The 26,879-nt window shown below is 38.1% G+C and overlaps 3 protein-coding genes across 4 annotated transcripts in view; 2 read left to right on the plus strand and 1 right to left on the minus strand.

Moving 5' to 3' along the window:
- Nucleotides 1-2,600, minus strand: part of LOC108679253 — a 3,404-nt gene extending 804 nt beyond the window's left edge. Inside the window, exons 1-4 of the mRNA XM_018167847.2 lie at nucleotides 1,930-2,600; nucleotides 1,517-1,687; nucleotides 349-1,210; nucleotides 10-73 (exon numbers count right to left, since the gene is read on the minus strand). Coding sequence (XP_018023336.1) covers nucleotides 10-73; nucleotides 349-1,210; nucleotides 1,517-1,687; nucleotides 1,930-2,535 — 1,703 coding nt within the window. The 5' untranslated portion in view covers nucleotides 2,536-2,600. The remainder of the gene's footprint in view (nucleotides 1-9; nucleotides 74-348; nucleotides 1,211-1,516; nucleotides 1,688-1,929) is intronic.
- Nucleotides 2,601-7,211: 4,611 nt separating this feature from the next.
- LOC108679254 lies at nucleotides 7,212-20,000 on the plus strand. 2 transcript variants are annotated; one of them, XM_047880647.1, is made up of 6 exons: nucleotides 7,212-8,056; nucleotides 14,092-14,453; nucleotides 14,867-14,973; nucleotides 15,199-15,767; nucleotides 17,437-17,732; nucleotides 19,812-20,000. In XM_047880647.1, exons 1-6 carry the CDS (start codon nucleotides 7,987-7,989, stop codon nucleotides 19,974-19,976), a joined length of 1,569 nt encoding a protein of 522 aa, XP_047736603.1. In that variant the 5' UTR covers nucleotides 7,212-7,986; the 3' UTR covers nucleotides 19,977-20,000. The 2 variants fall into 2 exon arrangements, with proteins under 2 accessions (XP_047736603.1, XP_047736604.1); XM_047880648.1 differs by lacking the exon at nucleotides 19,812-20,000 and adding an exon at nucleotides 18,170-18,267.
- A 2,392-nt stretch (nucleotides 20,001-22,392) lies between these two features.
- Nucleotides 22,393-24,670, plus strand: LOC108679255 (la-related protein 6-like). Its single transcript, XM_018167849.2, has one exon. The coding sequence runs from the start codon at nucleotides 22,822-22,824 to the stop codon at nucleotides 24,256-24,258; it is 1,437 nt and encodes a 478-aa protein (XP_018023338.1). The 5' UTR covers nucleotides 22,393-22,821; the 3' UTR covers nucleotides 24,259-24,670.
- The last annotated feature ends 2,209 nt before the right edge of the window (nucleotides 24,671-26,879 follow it).

A 26,879-nucleotide genomic window follows, 5' to 3' on the forward strand; every position in this document is an offset into this window, starting at 1 on the left:
TGCACTCGCCTGCAGGGCAAACAGTCGGTTACTGCACTCGCCTGCAGGGCAAACAGTCGGTTACTGCACTCGCCTGCAGGGCAAACAGTCGGTTACAGCACTCGCCTGAGGGTAAGTCAGTGACAGCTTTCAATAGCAAGTAAACAGTAATCCCCTCCTTTGCTGTCGCTAATCTAGTAGTCATTACTTCAGCTCTGTGACAACAGCAGTAAGTACTGCAGCTCATAAACAACAGTAGTCTGTTATAACAGCTTTCCTGAATACATTTTGGAAAATCGTGTTTCATTACGATTCTATGAGATAAGCAATAACCACTGCATGGCGAATGTTAGAATTATCAAATCTTACCTGTATACACCCACTCGATGAACTGTCTCGTGACCGAAGAAGACATATTCACTTGAATCAATACTCTTTCTTGATGCTTGTGATTACTTCTTTTATGGAGAGAAGATATAAGAGGCGATTTATTCTTGGTATTCAAGCGCGAAAAGTTTTCCTTCAGTTCTGTGATGGGATCGTCTTCATCAATATTCGGTACTCCATCCATCATGGACGTCAAAGAAGAGTCTTTGGTGTCATTGCATTCAATAAAACACTGGTTAAGGTCTTTAAGACTTTTTTCTTCTTCGCCTATTTGACTTTCTTCGTCAGATAGATTTGTTGTGGGGTCATTTATGGATTTTTCAGTTAAAGGTTTTCGATTACTTGGTTGTTCGTTACGTCTGCTAAACAAGGCTAGCCTTTCAGACGAGGCGAGTTTTACCGGGGATGCGTGAAGCGGATTTCTCTTCACTGGCGATAGGTTTAATTTAACTGGGGATTTCAACCCAACATTTAGTGTGTCATCAGTGCAAGAAATTTTGACTGACGTACAATATCTTTCAGGGGACAGTTTTTCTGCTCCATCATAAGATAAATTAGAGTCGGACGATTCAACCCCCGATGAATTTTCGAAAAGAAGTACACGAGGCTTCAGAACATTTGGGGATCTGCCATCCACCATGAGGGCGATATCGCAGTCGGTTTTTGAGAGGATCTTGCAGGTACTCAGGAGGGAAGACCGAGCCTTCAGCACTGCAAGGTGAGCAGGAATCCTTCCTCCGTCGGTAGTGATGAGCTCCGCGTCCGCAGAAGAGTGATGGTCTTGCAGCAGACTACGCAGGTCACGGCTCAGCGTTACCAGGCTGTCGGGACTGCAGTGAAGCACCTGCGAACATCATATACGTTCCATAATCAAGTATCTGCATGTAAAATAATAATCAGTCTTTCATGAAGGTTGCTCAAATTATATTAGGAGGTAAATTCAGTATCCTAAATTTAAATCATAAATAGGACGTAAAAGTGAATTATAAATGATTTAAATTCATCAACTTTGAAACTTAAGCTAAATGCACAGAACACGCCATAGCCAGCCATTAAAAAACGAAATATCTTACATAAACATCGGATCTAATCCCACTGTCATTGTTCATCCCGAACAATTAAACTCCATAAACTCGTACAAAAAACTCACTTCTTCCGTAAAGGTAAATTCAAGCCAAGCGTTGAGCGCGCCATCTATGAGCAGATCGTAAGGTTTGACCGACACGCGCGGCACCAGCAGACCGCGCCACTTGCTGCCTGAGAGCCCTTCCAGTGTTAGGTCACGTCGCTGCTCTGGACGATCGCCGATGCCTGAAGTTATCTGTAAAATGCATCAACGTTGTCTTTAAGACAACTGAACGTTTAATTAGGGTAACAAATGGCGAGGAATGCTGTAAAAAAAGGCAACGAATCAAGTCAAACACAACCGGTCGTCGTTCAGTACAAGTAGTCAGTAGTGAGTGAAGTAGGCGAAATATTCAAGTGAAGAAACATTGCTGCAAAGCTGAATTGACGAGTCTAATAAATCTTTTAAATAATAGCAAGACTACACAAATAACCTACCTTAATCTTACACATCAAGGGGGCTGGTATGTTGGTGTGGATGCAGTCTACTAGTATTCGTACATCAAACTGGTCCCCGTCTAGAGGTGCCATGATCTGCTGAGACTTCGTAGACTTGAACATGGCATTAGGTGATGCGTTTTTTGAAGGCCATTGCGAATCACCGTGAATTATTTCTTCAATTCCTCCTTTCGTGTAGAGCTCCTGCAAGGCACTTTTCTTTATCCTTGGACTAGAAGGAGAGCAACCATAAGCGTTTACAGGAGACTTCATAACAGCAGCGTCATGTTGGTCAGAAAGCTTCACATTTCTCCTATGCTGGAGAGGAGAGTTTTTCACGGGGAACTTTGGAGTAATTTGTCTTGACGCTGATACACGGGGACTCGGTTTGCTTGATGGACTCTTCCATTCGTATACTTTAGTTTCACGGTAACTTTGAGGTTCGGCGTAAAGGTCCAAAGTAATCTTGAAAGTTGCACGAGCGGCACCCAGCTGAACTGTATGTTTACAGTCAATCTGCCGGCCGGTACGTGATGGCGAGTAGTGTCTAAAGTCAGGAACTCTGAAGTTGAGTCTTACTTTGCCTACTGTGTCTTTAATCTCCATATTAGTTACACACGGTTAAATTCTGAAAATAGCCCATTCAAGTTTTCATTATGGTTTTTATTGAAAATTTTTATCGATAAACTAATAAAAAAGACTAAATGAATTCACAAGTTTGAACCCTTCTGGAATGTAGATTAAAATCCTGTTCGCCTAACCTACGAGTATGAATACAAAATCTTAAGGAATTAACGATCACAGAAAATATTGATTTATGAACACACCTTCCAATTGAAAATCAACCACCCATTTATTTTAATAACTGGTACAAGATTTGATTTTCTTATAGGCTAGACGGCTTCGAGTCTTTGACTGCATCATGATAAGAAGTTAAAGTTTAACTAATGATAGGCAGGAATTATTGAATAAAAAACAAATATCTCCGAAAATGTTTCGGTTGCTTTAATTCAGTATTTCGGTTGCTACAAGAAATTCTCTAAATTATTAGGTATGTATTTTGTCAGAAATGTTAAATTTTATATCATATCCATGGTTTCAATTACATTCTTGCCCCCTACACAACTAGTACTAGTTCATAACTATATACATTTAATTTGGGTTTGACCTTGGAAAAAAGCTAACGTAACGGCTATCACCCTTAAATCCCTTATTAGAGCTCCAGGAAATATTCAAAGATATTATTAAAGAACGTATTTTTTGTTAACAATTTAGCAGTTAAAAGTAAATAAATTATTATAATTTCATTTAAAAGTCTATCGCTATAAACACGCAGTTGAAGGGAAAGAGACGCAATGAATATAGCAGGCACGAACCAACACTGGCTAAGAATTCAAACTGACCGCAGGAACTATCAAAAGGTGTACCTGGCGCACCTGCTCAAATATTACCCCAAATCATTACTCGCTACCCCAAAAATGAGCAGTTATATTTTGCGCACCTGGACAGTCAATTTTTGACTCATCTTTTCTGCCTTAAAAAAGATTTAAGTTTAAAACGCATTTTTGATAATTCTCAGAGCCTTTTTAGGAGTAGGTAGAACGTCTTCTCTGTATGGTGATCTTATTTTTTTTTAATATTACGTACATATAGCTGTTCTCGTCGTATAGTATTGCTTGAGAACATACGGACCTTGCGAGGCTGATAATGAATTGGCTTGTTAGGCTTACGCTATCAGGTGGTTGATCTTACATCTTACTAGACATAGGCAGGAGAGCTTGAAGAACTTCGAGTCGTTTAATAATAGGTCTATATAGGTCCCGAATGTATACCTCCAAGTAAAACAATTATCAATCGATGCTATAATGAGTTTTCAATTCGTCCCTCATTCATTTTCATCTCTGATATCGCTCCAAGTTTACCAAAATTAGGGCTGCTGGCTAAGATTATACTATACCTAAATGTAGTTCTGACGAATTATAGTAATAAAGTACATATTTTTAATTACAAAAAATCTGGTTAAGATATGATAAAAAGTAATAATTCTAGTTCGTTCAAAAAACGTTATAATAACATAGTGACGTGCAATTTTAAATCCAATTTAACAAATATTCTATTGTCGAATGAAATCCATGTTATAAACACAACTTCGGAAATAAAATTCTCCTAGTGTATCTATGCAAACCTAAAAGATTGCCCAATTTGCACATAAATTCACATTACTATGATCTATAGATTCATTGTTTGATCGAGTATATTCGCTTACACGATACGATAGACGTACTGATATGCGTTTTCTTTTCAAACAAACTTGGTACCGGTTAGGTAAAGACATTTTCACGTCATGATAAATTAACTGAAAATGAATGGCAATTTGGCGCTTGGGAAGGTCTTTTAACTAACCCTCTGATTTGTGTGGTAAACTTTCGATTAGAGAGCTTTGGAATGCTCTCATTCGTGTGCGCATCAAGGAGTTCAAATAAAGCCTGAGTTCTGCTCGCGAAACGGACGGTGACATCGCAAGAGATTTCTATGTTCAGCCGTAGGGGACGCTAGACTAGAATTTAAGATTTGATTGCTCTTGCATATGCAATATCATAATGATCTCATACGGATCTAACATTGAAATATTTTTGATTACACCATATATTTACAATGACAATACCGATTTAATTTAATTCGGAGGGTGTGAAGGTTATTTTGGGTTATTCCGTAATCTTGTATGACCGGTGCTTAGTACATTTCTGTTTGAATGAAAGCACATACATGAAAAGCTTTTTATGTACAACGAAGCTCGTATTATTTTAGTCCAATATCCGCGAAAATTCTTCTACTTGACGTAAACCCCCAACAAATCTTCAAATCTTGGTAATCCTAAAATGTGAAAAAATTACTAAGAAAAGCCGCAAGCCACTCCAACAGTGATCAAAGGTCGTACAAAATTTAAGCTTTATTTTTAATATAGTTAAATGCTAAATTTTGTCAATGCAGAACACTATAACATTACATCGACAAACTCCACGAACGGTAGGATCGTTCCTAGTCACGAGCAGTTCAAATTATCGGGCGTGAGGAGTGCTTTCATTTAGCATCGACCAGCCTTACGTGCCTCAGGAATGCTCTAAGTAACCTGCCTTTAATCGATCACTTTCAATTTCCATGGACGCGCTTTCCCTGCCTTTGTCCGTGATTTTCCGGGAGTCACGGCCCCATCGACTCCAGCGCGCGTATAGCTACGATGTAGTTGTTGATTGTCAAGTGAAAGTTATTGTTGTACAATTATTATACGCAATCACGAACCATAATCTGAAACAGCCATGCAACGGCTTCGGTGAACTCTGCAACGAAATTCCTTTGATGACTTGCTATTACATTTACAGAGGTTGATTTTGAACTTCTAAATTCGTTTATATTTTTACACGGCTTCTTTGTAAACATAAATTACTATTTTAAACATAAAATAGTATGTATAGTAAAATAGTATAGTAAAAAAGCTGGTAAGTGACGTCCATTTTATTTTACAATTTTTATTTTGCGCTACAAACTAGAAATTAGCGCAGTTATGACCGCTGAGTCGAGAACAACACACTGCAATCGTTACGTCAAAGTGGTCAGAGTATTTTCACTTGCAACATGCGAGACCAGTGTTACGCATCACACTCATCGCGTTATCCATGGTATCTTCGAGCTCGTAGTTTCGCTAGTGAGTGTGTTGTTGTAATTCTTTGTAGATCTCTAATTGGCATAGCGGAAGCTTAGGATGTATAAATGTTATTAGATTATTTTAATTTTTGCAGGAAATTCTTACGTACAGGGACACTGGAACAATTTTTGTTGTTAAATGTTTTAATAATTTCATTTAAATTTCGGTTCAAATTTACGTCCATGCATCGAAACATATATTACAAATAGAACACAATGTCAATTATGGATTTTTCTGATAATGCTCCTTCAGTACAGCAGTTATTGTCTTCTTAAATCTCAATGCGTAGAAACTATTCAACGAATCTCTCTATCTCCCGAATCTCTGAGATTTCCAAAGATGTATGGATTAAACCACTCATAAGTGAAAGTAATGAGTAAACAAGCGACATATGGCGCTACGACTTAGCTCTATCTCGCACAATTCAAACTAACTCTCGACAATGACTAGCAATATTTCAAATCTTTGTGAGTGTTCAATCCAAATTTCTACAGCGCAAGCTTGTGTGCAGATTTTTGTAACTTGCTTTGAAGAATTTCTCGACGACCGACGCTCTCTCCTAACAAGGATGTCTCATTTTTCAGAACAGTAGTGAAACGAGACGAAATTGTATGTTATTACTGATTTAAAAATGACAATAATTTGAAATGCTGTCTTTTTACAATTCATTTTCGTTTTTTTAAAAGATTTTTGTAAATTTATTCTTTACGCGTCGAATGTCTCCGCTGGCACAATACATGTCAAATGGAGCGTATTTGTAAAATAAATTATAAAGAAGGTTTAATTTTTTCACTCCCTTGTGCTGAATCCTATTCTCTCTTTGGAAGTGCGTATTATTGACACGTTGATGTATATGAGTATATCCAATGCGATTCACGTGAGGACAGGTTTCGTTAAACATTTTGAAGGATATGTACATGTCGCTTTATTTTCCAAACTTTGCATGGGCAGTCGGTATATAGAAATCTATAATGTCAGTACAAAGTACGATATTAAATCCCTACAATACGCCTTGGATGCCTACTGGTTCACTGCCTATTCAAGCGACCAGTTCCTTTCAAGTGCTAAATCCCACGAAGGAAATTTGTTCTCTCGACATCCGAACTGTGAACTCTGCTAGGTCTACGACTCCTTGACGACTAGGACGTGAAGGTTCCTAGTCCAGCAATGCAAAGCTCATCGTTAATAATTCGGGGTAAATGCAACCTGGACTGATCGCTCACTGACACTCTCAAGATTGCTTCAGTGGCAACTCGTTGTAGCCAGCGGATTCAGAGAGCAAGAGTTTATTGTTCGAGTGAAAGGACTCTTGCTGGGCTCTGTAAACTGGCGGCGCGGCGGTTGCTCAGTCAGCTGATCGCTGCACCCTAGAGAAGAGTGACGCACCTCCGCCACCTTAGGTGCCGCCGCCTCGGATGTTCGTAACTTCGTCGGACTCGCGCAAGTGTCGGATTTGTTGGTTAAAACTTCTAAACTTTCCTGAGTCATATGTCAGTGTTTCTTCATTGCTAGAGGAATGAAATTGTTATTCGGTGTTTAATATGAAAATTGTAACTCTAATTGAAAAATATAACTTTTTTCATCGTAGGGGAAATTAAAAATTTTTGCACATCTCCCGAATGATCGAGTGTTGTGTTGCGTGTACTGAAAATAAGGAGCTAAATAACTCAAGGACTATTAAAACAATTTCATTTGTGTTTTTTAATTTGTTAATCTTTTCATGTGTTTAGTTGAGAACTAATCTAAAGGGGCTATGAGTACTCTTGGAGAAATTTGTCTCTTTCACAGAACATCCAAGGCAAGGCTATGAATAGGAACAAGCGGCTAAAAAACACTCACAACTGTTGTTTGTTCCATTCATCTGTGTTTAGAGTGAAGAATCAATTGCAGAAAGTGTGCGAAATAGTACACTTTGTACCTACCGGCAATTGAAATCCAATGCTTTGAAATTCGTCTCTATTCAGAATACGCAAGTCACGTAAGCACGTGAACAAAAATCTGTTTTTTGACTATCGACTTAAAGTGATTTTGACGAGCCCAGGTCATCGTGGGAAATAAACGTCGCATTGTACGACAATGTATTGAGAATACCAAGTCATGGTGCAACTCAAAACTCGGCCGGTATATGACCGCAAGTTTTACGCTCACTGCAGCATTTGATGAGAACTCCGTGCGGATGACACCCGCTCAACGCGACCATGCTACCAAAATTAAACATTTAGTCGAAGCTATCAAATATCGCATACATCTATAATACTTAGGAGTACTTTTCGAAAGCATCTTCATCCAATTGACGAAAGGGGAGGTCCCCAAATCCCCATACGAAGCCTCGCAAGGAGGGGGAGGTCTCTCCGATGGCGGGGATTCTGAATGCTGTAGTCGTCGTAGTCTTCGTGAATCTGGTGACGCGCGTCAGAACGGAGCGTGAGTCTGAATTTTTTTAGCTATATTATTGTATTTCAAACTGTATATAACATCTGTGTTAGCGGCGGTTTGAGTTTAACGTGAAAATTGTACTGTGATTATGAACTTAATTTTAATGAGAAGTTGGAAAGGAGTACAAACGATTTATTAACAAGTATTTTCATTGAATAAATAGTGTGTGGGCCGTAGATTTACTTCACTGTAAAAATATAAAAGTTGATTTGCTAACATATTTAAAAATGCACACGTATGTTCAAATGAGGAACATTGCAATTTGTCGAACATGAACTCCTGAATCTTATATTTAACAGCACAGACTACGAAATATTTTCCTCATCTTTAGTATCCTTGACGGGCGTTTCAATTGTTTCCCTGTGAATGTTATCTACGTAATTAACGTCTTATCTTGGCTGAAGGATACCTAGAGTTCCTATATGTTGTTACCCTATTGTAGTCGAATGCTAGCTTTCTCCCAGACTTCACTTTTCACGCTTATTCTTCTCAATACTTTGCAAAGAAGAACCCTGCAGCTTCAGTTTCATTTCCTATGAAATAATATCCTTTAATTATAATTAATTATTTACTATGGAATGATATGGTTCTTTTAAGGAACATACGATGGATTAACGCCATTTTCGGTCGCCAAGTATGAGCTGCTCTGCTGAGCAGTTGTCTGTAATGATGGTATGCCACATCCCAAATTAACTTCCATCCAATATGGATTTATTTTCCCACAGAGTGAACTCATCAATTGTTTTCCCTTACTTTAATTGGTAATGTGAGACTGTCTGATAATTGAGAAACAACATATGCAATATTTAATTTCTTGGAAAAAGGACCAGAACAACGTTATCGTTGTAAAATCATCTTCGTATTCTACAGCTCTTCTTAATTGTTAATTATTTTTTGCGAAATTCGTTAATGTTTATTCAAATTTACGCAAAGAGAGCTTTACGTTCACAGAAATTTAAATGAGTTGTCTCAAGAGGTAAACTGTGCACAGTTTAATAAGAATGAATTTTTTTCGCCTTAAAGCAATCAGGTATCGATGTCGGATGAGAAATCAGGGAATTAAAAACTATAGACATTAACAATTGAGCATGTTGTCTTTTTCTCCATAAATTGAACGCAATGAAAAATACCTAATTAGAGTCTAAATTGATGTTGAACAGTTGATGCCATCAACTTGCATACAGCTGATGCTAAATGCAAGTTATTTGTAATCCTTCATTCTGATAACAATTTTAGGTCGATTATTGCAATAAAATATTTGGTGTAGAGTATCCATGTATGAGGAACAGCATCTTCAGCGGACAACATCAGAACCATAAAGCCGGATCTGATGAAGCATTTGCATATGCAGGATAAGATTTCACTCCTTCACGTTTGTGACTGCCGGACACTTTCACAAGCATCTATTACCTCTAGGTCAAATCACCATTTCAAAATTTGGTTAATATATCAATTCAATTGAAACCGTTAGCATATAATTAATATACATTTGCATACAGTTTTTGTTAGCGTTAAATTGTAATATGAGTGAGTTCCAGAAGTAATGCCTAACGTGGTTGATATGTAATAAGTAGGTAATTCTCATAAAAAAAGCCGAATTGGCTACGCTCAATTTCATTCCAATTTCCTCGAATCGCATGTTGTTAAATTAAATTGATGCGAATAAGTGATCCAAGTGAGCGTGAAAGAAAAGTATGAGACTAAATTGCGCTAGTGAGTACAATAACGTGCAATCCATAGATTACTAAGAGACGTTCCCATTGAATTTGATTAATCTAAACAATGATATTAATTCCGCTTTGAGCGTTCCAATAAAGTGTCTCATCGTCTGACTGGTTTGAATTCTCTAGATGATTCGGGGCGTGAAAATTGAGCCCACTCAAGCGATTGTTAGAACAACGAACTTATTCATGATACTGCTATTCTATCCACCCCAGGCTCTCTCTACACGTTGTTGTTGCTTGCTTGTAATAAAATAATTCTAATACAAAATTATCATTCAAATTGAAACATACCAATATATACGAGCGACGAAGATGCTTAGAAATATATTTATCCTTTAACCAATTTAACAATTGGTGTCAGGAAACAATATACGAAATGTCGGTCACAAGCTTTGGCAGTCGCCCGATCTCAGTACAGTTTTCCCCAACACTCGCTTTCGTGTCAATTAGCTCGGTGTATTGTGAAGGAAAGAGAGCTCCAGGTCTACGCAATGGCAACGAAAGTACGTCTGTGTGACTATATGTATTGACACGATTAGGGAAAATTTTTTTTTCATATAACATGGTTATGTATTGACATGATTAGGGACTTAGATGTTTTTTTATATAACATTGTAATATGTATTGACATGATTAGGGACTTGAATGCTTTTTTATATAACATTGTACTGATTACTTATATTTTTGCATGAATTTACAACTAGAAGCAGACAAAACACATTTTCCGTCGAATTGAGTGATTGTAGATTTGCAGTAATAGAATATCATACAATAATATTTATCCATGTCCACCTCATTCTAAAACTCAACTAAATGATTACCGTAAAGTTTTTAGATTGCGACCATTTAAAGGGGAATAAGTATAATGAAAGTTTCTTCCAATAAAAAATTATTAATTAAATTGTTATATTCTTTAATTAAAAGGGTAGGTAACTTTCGAAAAATTCTGGGAAATCATAATATATCATTTGTTTTGAAAAATGAAACGAGCATGAAACTCGAGCACTGTTCACCCATAGATATGTGACTGGTGATCACGATGGTTTAAATGGATGAACTTTCTTGAGATTTAAATATCCTATGAAATAATCACCTTAAATTAAAAAGAGTACATAATTAATTCAAGCTTCATATAATTGACCACAGTTTCATTTCTATTTAGCACCTGTTTGGCGTGCCTGCAGCAGAAGTGTTCTCTTCACTCATTGTTTTTCCTCAATGTTTTTATTGCCATCTGACACATTGCTGGCCACGGGGGATAAATTTCACTTTCTTCTTTTTTCCCCCGTTGAATTTTACGCCGTAAGAACCCCGTTACGCCGTTGAAGCATTCCCCATTAAAATTGCTAGATTTGAAAAAAACGTCGTATCCTACGGCCGACACTTGTTGACTGGTTAAAGTACACCAGATATAAATACATACAGAGGTTCTGAATGACTTAATGTTAAACGGACAACAGTATAAAAATACCAGGATTCTTGTGTCCAAAACGGCAGTGCATGGAAGAGTTCAGCCGTGTAGTAGCTGTGGTAAACTGCTTCAAAGTATATACGGGCATTTCGCACTTGCCGCGACGCAACTACACATGTAGGAAATACTCAAGCTTAATATAATAGAATATCATTTACCATGATAAATAAATTAGATTTTTTGTTCTAACGTTGATATCTTAAGTGAGCGCTGACGTGAATGAACAAAGAAGAGGTATCTTAAAACAAATTTATTCGGTGAAGTATATAATGTGAACAAGGCACGAAATGGAAAAGAATCGACGACAGGCCATATCAGGCCTACGCTTCAGCGCCGAGATCACTATGTTATGTTATAATCAAAAACTGAGATTATAAAACTATCATCATTAAACGTAAATTATTCATCCACATTCCCGATCTACTTGCAATCCGAAACTTACTCCAATCATTTTATACTCAATGAAAATCGGCGCTTGGACCAAAAAATTATTCGCATTTGAAATTGAATTATTATTCGCTAAAACATTATTCGCATCTCAGTTGGAACTCAGGTCAAGCGTTGGACACTTTCGGGACGAATTGTTGGAAAGGAACGTGAATAAGTTAGGGATGGCAAATAATTACCAATATGTCATCCACGTCTCAGGTTCCAAATTGTTCACTTTTATTTTCTATTGGAATGGTCTCTGAAATTATGACATATCGTATTTGTTATCGCATTTGTTTAGTTTTGCTTCGCTTACCGTTACTTTTCTCTACGCTCACAAGCTGCGCTAGTCACTTTCATTTCGCTCTCCTCGGTTCAGTTGTCAGCTCTGGAAGAAAGCGCGGGAACGAATCGTTGCGTCATTGTTGCTGCTTAGCATTGCTTTTTCCACAAGATAAATCTTTTAATTTGTCACTTTAATTGATTTTCACGATTTTTAATTTAAATTGGAATTCCCTAGTAACCACAAAACAGTTGGAGTGAGCTATTAGTGTTAGAGTGAGATAATTGTTTTAATTTGTCACTTTAATTGATTTTTTTGCGATTTTTAATTTTGAATTGGAATTCCCATGTAACCACAAAACAGTTGGAGTGAGCTATTTTACTGTCGTTTTATGGTCACCATTATCGAAAGTGATTTGACAGCCTTCTTTAATACTACTCAATAAAGCAGACACTCAAATAAAATAATGTAATTTTATCGTCATCATTATCGAAAGTAACTTGACCGCCTACTCTCTGCCTGAACATGCTTCTCAACGTTACTAGGCTGAGTTGTATGTGAAGACTGCGTTCGGACATTTTTTCCCCCTGAAGCAATAGGAGGTTAGTTGATCTCACTTGTCGGCGTCCGTGATTAAGTTAAATGCCGGAACGGCTCACATTAGGATTAGAGCGCGGATTTCAACGTGCCGTGATGCTTTCCCATAATTTGGACTGCAACGTCATCGCGTTAAATGAAGCGCAAAATATTCTGAAATCTTGCCCTAATTTATCTGTACGAGTCACAGATTTATAGAGCAGGCTATAGGTGACACGCTCGAAGTAGATATGGCTTTAAAATGAATTGTTTTAACATTTTTCAGAGACAGTAGATGAATGATTCTATTCAAGTATTGACGTGACCGAAAGATGTAATATGTGAATTTGTAGTTATAGGTCATTCTTGAGAGGAGTAGCTTATCCACATTAGAAGGGTTTGATATGAAAGATTTTACTATGTTTTGAAAATGACAACTTTATATATAATAATTTGCATCAGAATTTATCTCATGACAAGCATATGTTAAATTTGGATATTGGCACTAGTTGCACTTTTGTTGCTAGATGCAACAACAAGTGAACGATCAAAGTCACGGCGGGAGAAAACACAGTAAATGTAAAATTGAACGATGAGATTTTTGTCCAAGCATAAATCAATTTGCAAAAATTATGATAAGTGACCATAAGTCTCAATTCATGATAAGTGACCATCAGACCATTAACTTCAAATATATTGGTGAATAGATCGCCCATAACCAAACTATTGCTATGATAGAATAGCGTGCATTCACCCTTTCCGATTAAATTCGCGAAGCCTCTTTCACTATTACTTACATGATTACTTATTTCTACCATACGTCAAAATCGTCGGAAAGCAGTACGTTTCATGCAAGTGCTCTCCGAGTTTTACTTTCAGTAACTCCTGCAGTCACTCGGCCGACGATTTTAGCGTGAGTGAGCAATGCTAACTCGAAGTGATAGCTTTCAGTCATCGTTTGACGATTTTAGCGTGATTGAACAATAGGCATAGCTTTCAGTCATGGTTTGAGTGATGGGTGCACCGTGTTTCGCATTCTGAGCGCCTACGCAATAAGTTAAAGAGCGTGATAGTTAAGCGTGGAGGGCTAGCGGGAGGGGAAACACTTTCGCTGACTAGGGCTGCTGCTCTAGGCGGTGAATCGCGTCGACAACTGCGGTGCTCAGGCGCAGGTTGCGGTCATGATTGAACCGTCCGTGGCTCTGTCGGACGGCAATATTTATTCCTGAGGCGAACTTACACCCGCAGCGGTACTTCGTTTTGTGATGAGTTTTTGTTGGATATTTTAATTTATGTATCGGCATATCAGTTTTTACTGGAATTTTCTATGGGAGAAGAATTATTTCCCGCACCGATTGATTATTTTCTACCCTATTTTTTATCGAGAGAAAATTTTTCCCGTAAGCGTTGGATACATTATTTTAATAATATCCAATCGTATACTGAATGACGTTGTTGAGTTGAATTGTTCTCGTTAAATAAACGATATTCTTGATATTGTTCGCAAATCTTCGGGGCCTAATTTTGCTTTTCCCTACAGAATGCGGGTTGTCTTATTTCAACACACACCGAGAACCTCGCCGAGGGCTCGACAAACACCGCGTCTTCCTGGAAACAAACTCCCAGCCACACAGTCAGGCAGATGACTGGCTCTCAAAAGGCACTAATATTGAGTTAAGAAACCTTTTATCTGCAAGGGCATTCTTCACTGACGAGGAAACACATCAAAGTGAAAATTACAATAGCCAGGAAGATAGTAAGGAAGAAATAGACGTGAAAAATTCTACCGCGCGGATGAGGAAGAGGATGAGGACGAATAATAGGATGATGATCTTCCAAGACAAGTCCCGAGGGCGGATCATTGGGGGAAAAGAAAGTAAACAGGGCGCGTGGCCGTGGCAGGTAACATTTAAGTATCTTTAAACTTTCTTTAAGTTTAGTAAACTTCATTTAGGTATCGCAAACTTCATTTAAGTATTGTAAACTTTATTTAGGCATAATTAAACTTGATTTAATACGACAGAAATTGTACCGGTTCGCAGAGCATGGTAAAACTATAGTAATCGGAATAATTATGCCACCAATCGAAAATATATTAATTGATGGACCTTGGACAGAAACTATAACTAGGAATCAACAAGACTTTTAAACATGAAAGGAGTCCATACTTTAACATATTCAGGTTGAATTAACTGCTGATTTAATTAAAATTGGTCAAGGATTACATGTAACGTAAGCTTATTGAGCACCTCTCAGAAGATATTGTTAATGTCGAAGATATTAATGTTGTTTAGTGCAGAATTATTCGTGGGCAGGTCTCGGTACAATTACTTCACCCCCGATGGGGCAGAGTGGGGCATTGGTGTGGTGGTGTGCTCATTGCCCCGCGGTGGGTGGTCACTGCTGCACACTGCATCAAAAAGTAAGAGGGAAATAATATATCAATTGAGTGGGTTCTGAATGAAAATTTTCAGTAATATGTTGCTAATGGGAGACAATTTTTTCGAGATTCCAATAGTTCTGTGTGTATTTGTTTGCAGACTATGTCCCTTGCAGTCTAGAAGTGAAACATAATTTGTTTTTACATAATTATCGGTGTTTTTTTTTTAATTTTTTTTACCTTTTGAAAACTCATCACATCCCGCAGCAAAGCTTTCAATCTTCCATACGCTCCCCTATGGTCCGTGCGCCTCTCGATATTCGCTGATAATATTGGCGAGAGAGAAGAAACTTCAACTTTCGATACCATTAACAAAAATTCTACGTACAAACCTGCGAACTTTGATACCTTTGCTAACGGTAACGACGATTCAACTTCTCGAGTGGCTGCGAGTCAGGTTATTTCAAAAGACAACAAAGAGGATTTTGTTGACGACTTCGATGAAAATTCTAAGATTCACAGTACTTCTCACCTTAATAGTGATACTTTTATATCGAATAAAACTATTGATTCAAGTCGAAAGCAAGTCAAGTCTCTGGCAACACCAGTGATGACAAACGATACTTCAGGACCAAAAAACGAAATGAAGGCTTCAAGATTTAATTCAACTGCGGGAGACTTGACGCAGACGAAAAAAATCAGTCAAATAGGGGGATTTATAAACGATATTCCCTTTGATCGCCAATCACAAACTGATTTTAGAATTCAAGAAATCGACGTCAAGATAGAAAAAATATTTATCCATGAAAGATTCCGCAATTTCAAGCACGACATCGGTAAGAGCTACAAAAATTAATATAATAAACTTTTTATGTGAATCCCGTATCATTTCGAAATAATTGCTGCCTTTTTTAGAACAATTTTTTCAAAGTTTTGGATGCGTTTCATAAATGAAATTAATGTTCGCATAACCATTGAAATTATTATCAATAAGTACGTCCTTCTGAAATTTGTTTCGCATGCCACTTTTTTGAAGACGGTATGCAACATATATTCCGTTTGCATCACGTTTATTCAATTACCTAATAATGAAAAATAGAGGTATCAAATACTTAAGATTTCACTCGAATTTATTTAGCTTTCTTTCGTTACGTATTTGCTCCGTTAAATCCACATACTATGGCCGCTATATCGCCTAAAATACTCGTACAAATTTCTTCGATGACTTTTATGCCTTCGCTAGTCATGAGCTCGTCCTCAGAGTTATTATTGACACTGGCGAAAGTTCTGCCTGATTTATATAGTCTGTAAATTTTACCCGGTACTTTCATCCAGATCGCTTGCAACTGTCAATTCTTTTAGATCGTTCGACTTGCTAAAATATCGCAATTCCCTCTCCATTCTTTAAGAACTTTTACTAACTGGAATTTTCAACGAATGAGAATCAAGGCAAAATTCCTGATTGTTCCAGTAAGGCGTTCACATTCACGAATTCGGCTGCATTGTGGCAAGTGGTGCTCGGTGAACATGACAGATCTGTGGTGGAAGGCAACGAACGACTAACGACCTCCTCGATAGCTATCAGAATGACATAGGTGAGACAGCATCCTTACTAACGACCTCTTCGATAACTATCAGAATTACATAGTTCAGACACCATCCATACTCACGATCTCTTCGATGACTATCAGAATAACATAGGTGAAACACCATCCTTATTCACGACCTCTTCGATACCTATCAGAATGACATAAGTGAGACACCATCCATACTCGCGACCTATTCGATAACTATCAGAATGACTTACGTGAGACACCATCCTTACTCACGACATCCTCACCTCGAGCATTACACACTCAGTTTTTTTGAGAATCCAAGAGTTTGGCAATCTGCACTGAAGTAGATGAACTTGGTCAAGCACTAAAGCAAGTGTGATAGGTGTCATATCAACGTTTAGTTCTAGAGCCAACAGAATCAAGTAGGTAAGACTTCTTACGAATGGTGTGTATGGAGCCGTCCTGATTACAATGACTTGTTTTGTACTGAAATGTTTCATGACGTTACAAAGTTGAATAACTGCTGATGATATTTATACATCTGGTCATATTTATTTTTGTGACTTCATGACTTTTTCTGCTGCTGAACTCTGTCGACTCTTTACAACTTTTTTCTCAACCATTTTCTACTTCTAAGCTAATTGACGAAAACGAATGAAGTTCATTTAGCGCATATGGCGGTCCAAGATATTTTGCCATAGTTAATTGTCATTTAAATTTTAGGATCTGAATATTCTATTTTAATTGCAAAATGCGCGATAAGCGGATGAAGATAAGCTAGAAATTCCATTCTACCTCAACTAATTCCTGGATTACACGCAGTCACTTCATGACCAAATACTTTCAATCCGGGTTCCGATAACCGGGTCTTCGAGAAGAGTGGCATGCGAAACTAATTGAAGGCTCACTTTGCTTTAAGTCATAGTCTAAACATTGTATTTTTTAATAGCGCTCCTGAAGCTAAAAGCCATACCCACGTCACTGTTCAAATCAATCCCGATCTGCTTGCTGGACGATCCTTTGCTGCATAAATACAACTTTGAAGGAGACCCTTGCACGGCAACTGGTTTTGGTAGCATTGAAAATGACGGTACCTTGCAAGTGGACCTCCAGGAGGCAAGTATGCCTGTTCTGGATCCCAAGGTCTGCACCGAAGCCTACAATGTTTCACATCTCAGTGAAGTCAAAATCAGCGACGGTCATTTGTGCGCCGGCTCTCTCGCCGGAACTTCTGGTACCTGCATTGTGAGTCGTTTTCTTTACGTACTCAATAACTGCTTTATTAACTCATTATACCCTGGTGCACGGCAATAAAAGCGTTTTGTAAGTTCGCTAAAAAATCGTTCTGTCAAGTTGGTAATGGTCGTAGATTTATGCAAACATTGTCGTATCATGCAGTTTTGTTCGATTTGAACGGCGATCTTTCTATTCACTCACCGTCTTAACACTTGTTTCGTTTTCTTTGGACTGTGCCATACCTTCGCAAGTGTGCTCTTCACACCACAATCACTCGTAAAGGGTTTCTTTCTATTAATCAAACGCCTATGTTTCTGATAGACTCCAACTAATCTAACGCATTGATAGAATTAAATTTCTTTCTGCGGTTTTCATCTTTCGCGATCTTTTACTCCTCTATTTTTACCCGTTGTTAAATTTTTCTAACAAAATTGTCGTCCCCGAAGCTCTTCTTCGCCTGGACGTCGATGTGACGTTCACCAAACACATCCAGCCAATCTGTCTGCCCGACACGAAGACATTGCGCGAAGAATCATTCCTGGGCATCAAATGTGTTTCTGTTGGCTGGGGCATGCGGCTGTACGGAGCTCGACTTGAAGACAAACTCAAAGAAGTGTGGTTGCCGGTCGTAGCCAATGTTCATTGCGCCAAAATGTATGGCATGATCCATAACGTGCCTGTGCGACACTACCACTTGTGCGCTGGGTCGCTCAACGACGGAGGCAGCGGGACATGCATTGTGAGTTGACATTGTCTAGGCCTTGTGTCACAATGCAACGTCAATGCATTGTCTAGGCCGTTGTGGACATTGTCGGGGCCTGCATACAAAATTCGTCTTGCTGGGCTTGTAATGAATTATTTTCAACGGCCGAATATTCTTTCTCCTAACTTTTTCAATTAATTGCCGGGCTTGAAATAAAATATTTTCTATGTCCCAAGATTCTTTCGCCTGTCTTTTTCTATTAATTGTGGGTCTGAGCAGGGTAGCACGCACTATAATTTCATTCTATATTGCATAAATTCAATCGTGCATGCGTGACCAACAAAACTTGTCCAGAATTTGAACACATTATCGGCATGGCATAATAGAATGAACGCTCATAGATGGGATTTTTACGGTTTAAGTTTCAAAATATAAAAGAACATTTCCATTTTGATTGAATTTTGTAATACACAGTCCTCGTACTGCATTGCATTTGATACTAAACATGAACTATGTACAATATAACCAACACCTAGCTTACTTCTGCACATAATTTGAAAAAGTCAAGACTTTCAAAATTTCTTCGCCGATCATTGCATGCGGTGGCTATTTTATACTAGTTATAATAATTTTGCTTTACTTCATCATCGTTTCGTTTTTCATTGGATTATTAGTTGAAAGGCTCAGATTAAACAATCGAGCCAATACTCTGTATCAATTATGACTTTTGATTCCGCGTACGACATTTCATTTGCTTGCATGAGCATTATTGTAAACTTTCACCGTCGCGAATGGTTAGCAATACTTTAATCATAGTTCCGTCTATCATCATAAAGAGCTTACACATATATATAATATATAATTTGCTGTGATAACAATTAACAATGTGTCGATTTTGGCCGGAAAAATACCGGCATTTTGTAATCTCTGGGTGAATTCTGAAACCAGTGAATAATATTTGCTTGGTTATCGGAAACAATTTAGAATAAATAACATTCTATGAATTATTTCTATGCATTTCTTTTTTGTCTCATTGGAAACAATATTAAAATATAAAAAATTTAATGAACTCTTTCTTTTCATTTTTTATATCACTGGAAACAAGATTAAAATATTTGACATTATTTGGAGTATTTCTGTATGTTTCCTTATTCCTTACCGGAAACAATATTAAAATATATGGAATATTATATATGAAGTATTTCTGTTGTTTTTATTTTATCTTACAAGTATGCATGTATATAGTATGTAGTTATCCTGTATGCATCGCATGTAGTTATTCTGATGGTTTTCATTCCATTCCACCAGAAAGAATGTTATAATAAATATCATTATATGAAATATTTCTGAATTTCTCAATTTAATCTGGCGGTTGTTCACAACAGGGCGACTCAGGCGGTCCCCTACAGTGCAACATGAAGGACGGGCGCTGGTATCTGGCGGGTGTGACGTCATTCGGGTCCGGCTGCGCGAAGCCTGGCTTCCCTGATGTCTTCACGCGCATCACTTATTATCTTCCGTGGATTAAACAAAAAATGAGGGCTTTTTGATATATTGTACAATATTAATGCAATGAAATTGATACCTGCTTCAAAACTTTTTTATATTTTTTCAATTTTTGATGTATATGTTCATATGTATTTTTACGGTTATCGTCTTCGCGTAACCTAGTATGTCTTGCATCCGCAAAATCCTGGCATGCCTATCTAATGAACGCAAAATTAAATGTTTTTATATATTTTGACTAGGTATATTATAGTGGGCAAAACATTGTACTTAATCTTCACTCGTTGGGAACTTTTTAAAGCATTTTTAATCGAATTTAGGTTACAAATTATTAAAAACATTGGTAGCATTAGTTTATATAATGCACAGGCTCCCAAGTATGGTATTAGACATTTCTTAATACAATAAGCGGATCATAACTCTGGTCTTGGTCATAAATAAACTGATGGAATGAATACTCACTTGCGCTAAATAACGCGCCATTACTTTCTTACAATTTTCTTGGGGGTAATTGCTACAATAATATCGTATAAGTTTGTATATAGTAAGTCATCTCGGAATGGCTCAATTAGTCGATGGTTTACGACATTATTACTAAATGTGAGAATATGGTACTACACCTCAGTGCCAATATTCATATTTTATGTATAAACAAGGCAAAGAATTAGTGACTCAGAAACAATAGAATTAAATGTCTAGTGATCTTTTGTTTGCAAGTTGGTGATAAAAAAAGGTTTCAGAACTATAGTGCAAAAATTGATTGTTTGACAATAAGATGGTAATAGTTGTAGCAGCCACTGTTGTAAATAGTTACAGAATAATGCTGATGAGTAATGATTAAAATAGCAATGATAATGTTAAGTATCCAGCGTACTATCTAGTCACCGCATTGCTGTTATGATCTCTAATGATTAATCGCGGTTGTGTCGTTTTGTTATCAGGTTTCCAATCATCATGATCCAACTACAAATTCATGTCAACAAAATTATTCTGTTTTTTATTGAAATTTTTATTTCCTAATGCTGGTTCCACATATACGCGGAATCTAGGTTTCGATTCAGTAAATGCTGCCAGCAATTGAGAGCAGAAATAGACGTTATCATCAAGCTTTGAACGCGGTTAGTATCGTTATTCACTGACTATTCGGATGTTGGTACAAAATTAAACCTCGTCGTTGTTGTATTTGAACGGCCTTCATTGTTTAATTTTTATAACATACATAATACTAATAATACAAATTTTTTGATAATTGCCCCCACTTTATGACAGATTCCTAATAAAGTATTATTATTCATTTCGACATCTTGCGTCATTTTAATGGAACAGTAGTCGATTTAAATGCGTTCCGTCCCCATAACATTGTATTTTGATAACGGATACCTAATTGATAATATCAATTAACATGTCTCAGCTTAATTAATATTAACAATTATAATTAACATGTCTCAGCTCGTGGCGTAATTTTTAAACGGTTTCCTCGTCGAACTTGACCTCGGCCCTTTCTGTGCTAAGCTGATTTAGTCTCTTGCACGGCTTCGTAATACCGACGTAAGAAAGCCAGGCCGTGACGAAAAATTTTACCTCTTTAGCTCAATTTTGTTTAGGCTTAATTGAAATTACTAGTAGGTTTGTTGTAAACATGGCATTGTGGTTTGGATTCGAGCAAATAATTCTCTCATTCATTAGTCCGGTACATATTTTACTTCAGTTCAAGAAAAGTATATTTCGCGAAAGATCGCTAGCCGCTAGGTTCTCATAACTCTCCGTAAAGATCGAGTACAAAAACTCAACCCTGCTATATCAGTAAAATTAACTCTTCAATGTCGTATATTTTTATTATTTTTTTCCTGGTTCCATTAAATTTTATAGGGTAAGATTATTTACTCTTCATTGTATTACTTAGTTATTTGAGTTGCTAGCGAGCTTTCCATCAGTTTTAATTAAGGAAATAGACAGGTATCGTTAGTTGTATAATTTTCTACATCAAAATAACGCTATACAGTACGAAATGGTTTACCTTGATACGAAAATCTGTCTCATACGAAAACCGGAGAAATTTTTAGACAGAAAACGAGCTCTCTGACAACTGCAAATCTTCTTACAATAATAATTGAAATAATATATATAATTGATTTGCTAATAAATTTTCATGAAGAAACGCTCATCCAAACATTGTATATTTTTTTTCAATGACCGCATGTGCAGCCACTAAAGAACATTGGTCTTGAATAAGATTCTACAATAGCCATTGCCCATTATTAATAAAGAAGAATGAGACATATTTTTAACTCTGCACTTTCAATGGACTGTCTTTGACCGCTAACAAGCAGAGAGAAGCGATACGATATCTAGAACTGCTCCAAAGAACCTGGCGTGTATCCACCTATGTCCAAGGCTCAAGAAGACCCTCAAGTTAGCCTCTTACCACAGTCTTTGAGCCTGAAGGCCTTATATAAGGCTGGAGTGGGCACTGCTTGCTTCACTGCTGCAACCACTCCCACTGCTGACCGCTGGAACGCAGGCAATTCCTTACAGCCTCTCCTATTGCTGAGAGGTCAAACGCCGCAGACAACTCGTGCTTTTTGTTACAGCTGCCGCTGATGAAAAGTTAGACAGAGAAAATTACAGCAGGTTACGGCAGTCACTCCTGCTTTAAAGTGATACACAAAACTCTATCCGATTACAACAGCTTCTCTTGCTGACAAACAAAACTTGGACATTTCGAGCTCTTTCCAACGGTCATTTACCAAGCTAAGTGACGTTCAGAACACCCCTGCTGGTTACAAGTTCTGGCATATCTTTCTGAGCTGCACCGACCAAGTTACGGTAATATACTTTATTTTTTATTTATTCCAATCTGAGCTTCAGGTGTTAAGACTTTAATCCACCATGGCGGATGAAACCGAAGAAGACTACATTTGTGATCTGATCAGTACCTGTTCAACAACAGACGAAGACAGTATAGATACTCCTCCGGTCCCAAAAATCCTCATTGAAAGCATTACCACCATCCGGACAGGCTTCACAGAGCCTCCGATAGAAAATAAGATGAAAGGGGTTGAGCTGGACGAACCCCGCAGTCTGGATAACGACTGTAACAGCCAATCGTCGAGCACTTGCGACAGCGCCGACTTCTCAGCAATGAGAGAAGTGAGGCGTCGGTCGGGTAAATATACGAACAAAGAGACCTTACAAAGAGTATCTGAACTCGTCGAGTATTATCTCAGTAATGACAATCTCGTTAACGATATGTTCCTGCTCAAGCACGTCACCAAACATAAGGAAGGTTACGTGTCTCTGAAACTGCTCGCTAACTACAAGAAACTGAAACGCCTCCGTAAGGACTGGACTGTTCTGGTAGAAGCGATTCGTGATTCGCCAAATCTGCAGATGAATGCGGACTGCACGAAAGTAAAAAGGCGCATCAAACTGCCTTGCGAGCTAGAAGAAGACACCCGCCTCTTCAGGTCAGTTCTGGGATACGATATATCTGAGTCCCATGCAGCAATGGACAAACTGGCTGAAATCTTCAGTAAATTTGGTGATGTTGACTCCATCCAACTACACAAGCCAGGTGTGAGGTCCTTTCCGGAGATTCTCCTAGCAGAGAAAGAACATCCGGGCATTGCGGCAAAATTGTGTTGTTTGGTTGTGTTCGAAAAGGTTCACTGCACTAGACTCGCCCTCAAGCATCTAGCAAACAATCCTGACCTGAAAGTAATGGCGGTGCCTCGACGCAAGGCCTCATCAGACGGAAAGTTGGAGATTTCGTGCATGCCTCGCGAGTACGAGAGCGCGTATTTCAGCGCTTCTGATTTGGAAGATCCAGGATCTCCTTTTCTGTTCCGATCTCAGACTCCTCATTTCGGCGTTAATCATCGGAACGATGCCAGCAACTGGAGAAGTCGGTGCATGTCTCCCTGTTCTTCCACAGCTTCACCGCAGTCCAGTCGACGTGGACCTGCTAGTATTTGCTCCTTAAGAGACGACAGGAGCAGCTCGAGGCTGAGCTCGCCCCTTACGAAGAACAGATGCATGCCGCTGCATACGCGGAAATTGATCGCCGTTCATCCCATGCAAACGCCACCAGACTCCCCTGTTCCCATGAGAAGGCTTGGCCATCTTTTCCAGACGGCATCGGCACCCAACAGCCCGTGGAGTCGACGTAAAATCCTCGTGAGGAACGACACTAATACCTCCAGTGAAAACAACTGGCCCGCGTCTCCTCGAGAAAATATTCCGTCTAATGTCCTGAGGCTTCCAAAAGGGCCCGATAATACGAAAGGCTTCCACGCAGGATTTAGAACTGCCGCCGTGGTCGCGTGAAGACCCAAGAATTATTTCCAACAGATTTGGTCGAGCAGCGCCGGTCAAGATAGAGCATGGATGCAGTTAAACATCTATTCCTGGTACATATTAATTTGAACTTGGTACTGAAAAAGTTGGAGACCTGATAAAATGTTTGGACAATTAACTAGATCAGATGTTCCCGGCCATAATTATAGTTGATTTAATATTGATTTTTTTTCAACAACGTAGAAATGCAAACTCTTACTTCATCTGTCGCTGACGTGATGCAAATCGTAGAGTGCAGAGAAGCATTATCTTGAACATTCATGATCATACGAATTAAAACAAAATGTGTGTTAATTGATGTATGCGTTTGATACTATTATTGTTATTCCTATGATTAAGAAAGTATTGACGAATTTCACTAGCATTAGACAATACATATTACGACTAACTGTCTTTGAATATCCGATCACGACAAAGTTCATCAATTATGAAACGTAAACTTGGCTGCGGAGCATCTTCGGAAATTTTTATCGCCGGAGAATAGTAAGTTAAAGTCAGGAAATTTAGACTAACCAACAGCTCCTCAACTTTTAGCTAAAACGAAATGATTTAAATTTACAATAGTATGAAATGAAGGAGTAAATAAAAAGAGGAACTAGACGGATATTTTCATATAGCTGATGATCCACTCTAACAATGTGACAAGTAATAACAACCTCACAGGTTGATGCACGTACATCAAAAGGTCATAATAACCGGAGACACGGAATATATATATGTACATCTTGATGAATAACTCTTCCGTCTATACAGCTCAGTAATATACATCGAAGCTAAGGCGCCTCTTGATGACAAAACAACAATTGCATCACATAGAGAAATGCTGTATTGAAAGACGAAGCACGCGGGTAAATCTATAATGTACAGCAGTGACACCTTCCCAAATACTGCACCCAATAAGCAAGCTATTTAAATGCCTTGCAGCTGAGAGCTTTCCGGTCGGCAGCTTCAACAAGTATGTACCCCAGCAAAATTTAGAGTCGCCCCAGCTCTGGGGCCATACTTTTAAAACTCGCTAAGTGAACGTAAATACTTACGCTCTATTTTCTTCTCCATGATTGGTGGATTTGGCTTGAATGGCCGTCAATGATTGGCTGATGAACTTACGATGTCTTAACTTTTTTTGAAAGTATAGGCCCTGGTAATCCTAATCAGAAGCTGCTACGTCTGTAAATTTTCACTGGGTATAGGAAAACCACTTAGAAAAACGTGGGAGTGATTTTGTCCACATACCGACACGGGCAGATGTAGCACTGATACGCCTTAAGATGGGCTGAACTGTGCTGGCATGACCCACACAGCGGTAAAAAGTGCATCGTTATTTGGACAAAGTCACACACATTTCTCTGAGCGACTGTAAGAAGATCACACACAAATCAAGGACGACGGCAATCATAGAAACAATGGGTGGAAATTGACGGAATAAGCACAACTTGAAGATGTATACACAGATAAATAAATAATCGAATAAATTCATGGAATACAGAAGCCAATGCATGGGGAATATTCCAATAAATCTAAGAGAAAAATTACGCAGAGCGACCTTGCAAGCTGCAATAAATCCCTAAGAAAAGTCAGAGCAAGAAAAAAATGTAGCCATCTATTTTTTTCAAGATTCGACTCCATCCCTCATTTGATGAAGAGATTCAGCTATAAATTTACATCCATCTAGCAAGGAAGGCATGGATATAAAGGATCTCAAGGCTGGTAACGCCTATCAAGGATCACAAGAACACATCAGGCATTGAGAAAACACTAATTCCTTACAAGAAGAACATAAATCTTCGGTGCCACTCAAAATAATTTGTAATTATAATAATAACTACACAATTTATGTCAGTATTTCCTTCGTGATATTTCTTTACACACGAGACTTCAAGACCAAAAAAAACAGCAAAACGCACAGGATTTTTTCATACACGACAATAGGATGAGGTACAAAATTAGTTCGATCACTCTCAGAAATATTAAAGGGTCATGTTGTCTAAATAATGACACACTCTCCCAACCACAGCACGAGCTGAGAGCGGACGTAGCACTGATACACCCTTTAGCCGGCCCAAACTGAGTCAGGATGACAGACAACAACAAAAAGTGCGTTGATATTTGCAACAAAGTCTCACGCATTTTGGTGAGTGTGGCATCAAATCAAGTTACGGTGTGAGAAGTACGCGAATGACAGATAATTAATATGATTAAACACAAGAAATTACAGAGAAACAACATAGATACGAAAATAGAAACATAGTTTGATTGGTCACAGTATGACAGTGGGAGCAAGTCTATAGCTAAACAAATATAATAAATTTCTGCCTAGAACTAAAACAATCTAGAGAAAAGTACAAGGTAAACATTCAGTATAAAGACAAACTATACGCGGGGATTTCATGAGGATGCGTAGGCGTCGGAATTGCAACCGATTGACGTAGGAGGAATCTAGGGAAACAATATTCAAATTTCAATGAGGCAAGATATACATAAAATAAAGTCGCTTCTGCAGCGACTGTGCATTCTAGTCCTCTTTGTAACTGGTCCGACTTTAGCAAAAAGAAAAAAACAAGAAAAATACCATCGTACAACAAAAGTAACAG

Source organism: Hyalella azteca, unplaced genomic scaffold, assembly GCF_000764305.2.
Source record: "Hyalella azteca isolate HAZT.00-mixed unplaced genomic scaffold, Hazt_2.0.2 contig5817, whole genome shotgun sequence".
NCBI classification, from domain to species: Eukaryota; Metazoa; Arthropoda; class Malacostraca; order Amphipoda; family Hyalellidae; genus Hyalella; species Hyalella azteca.

What these genes read in the sequence shown, in the direction of transcription:
- LOC108679255 (XM_018167849.2), top strand. Translation starts at nt 22,822, where the DNA reads ATGGCGGATGAAACCGAAGAAGACTACATTTGTGATCTGATCAGTACC.
- LOC108679254 (XM_047880647.1), top strand. Translation starts at nt 7,987, where the DNA reads ATGGCGGGGATTCTGAATGCTGTAGTCGTCGTAGTCTTCGTGAATCTG. An exon ending in AGGGCGCGTGGCCGTGGCAG is followed by an intron (nt 14,454 to 14,866) that starts GTAACATTTAAG and finishes ATTCGTGGGCAG; the next exon opens with GTCTCGGTACAATTACTTCA. An exon ending in GCTGCACACTGCATCAAAAA is followed by an intron (nt 14,974 to 15,198) that starts GTAAGAGGGAAA and finishes CACATCCCGCAG; the next exon opens with CAAAGCTTTCAATCTTCCAT.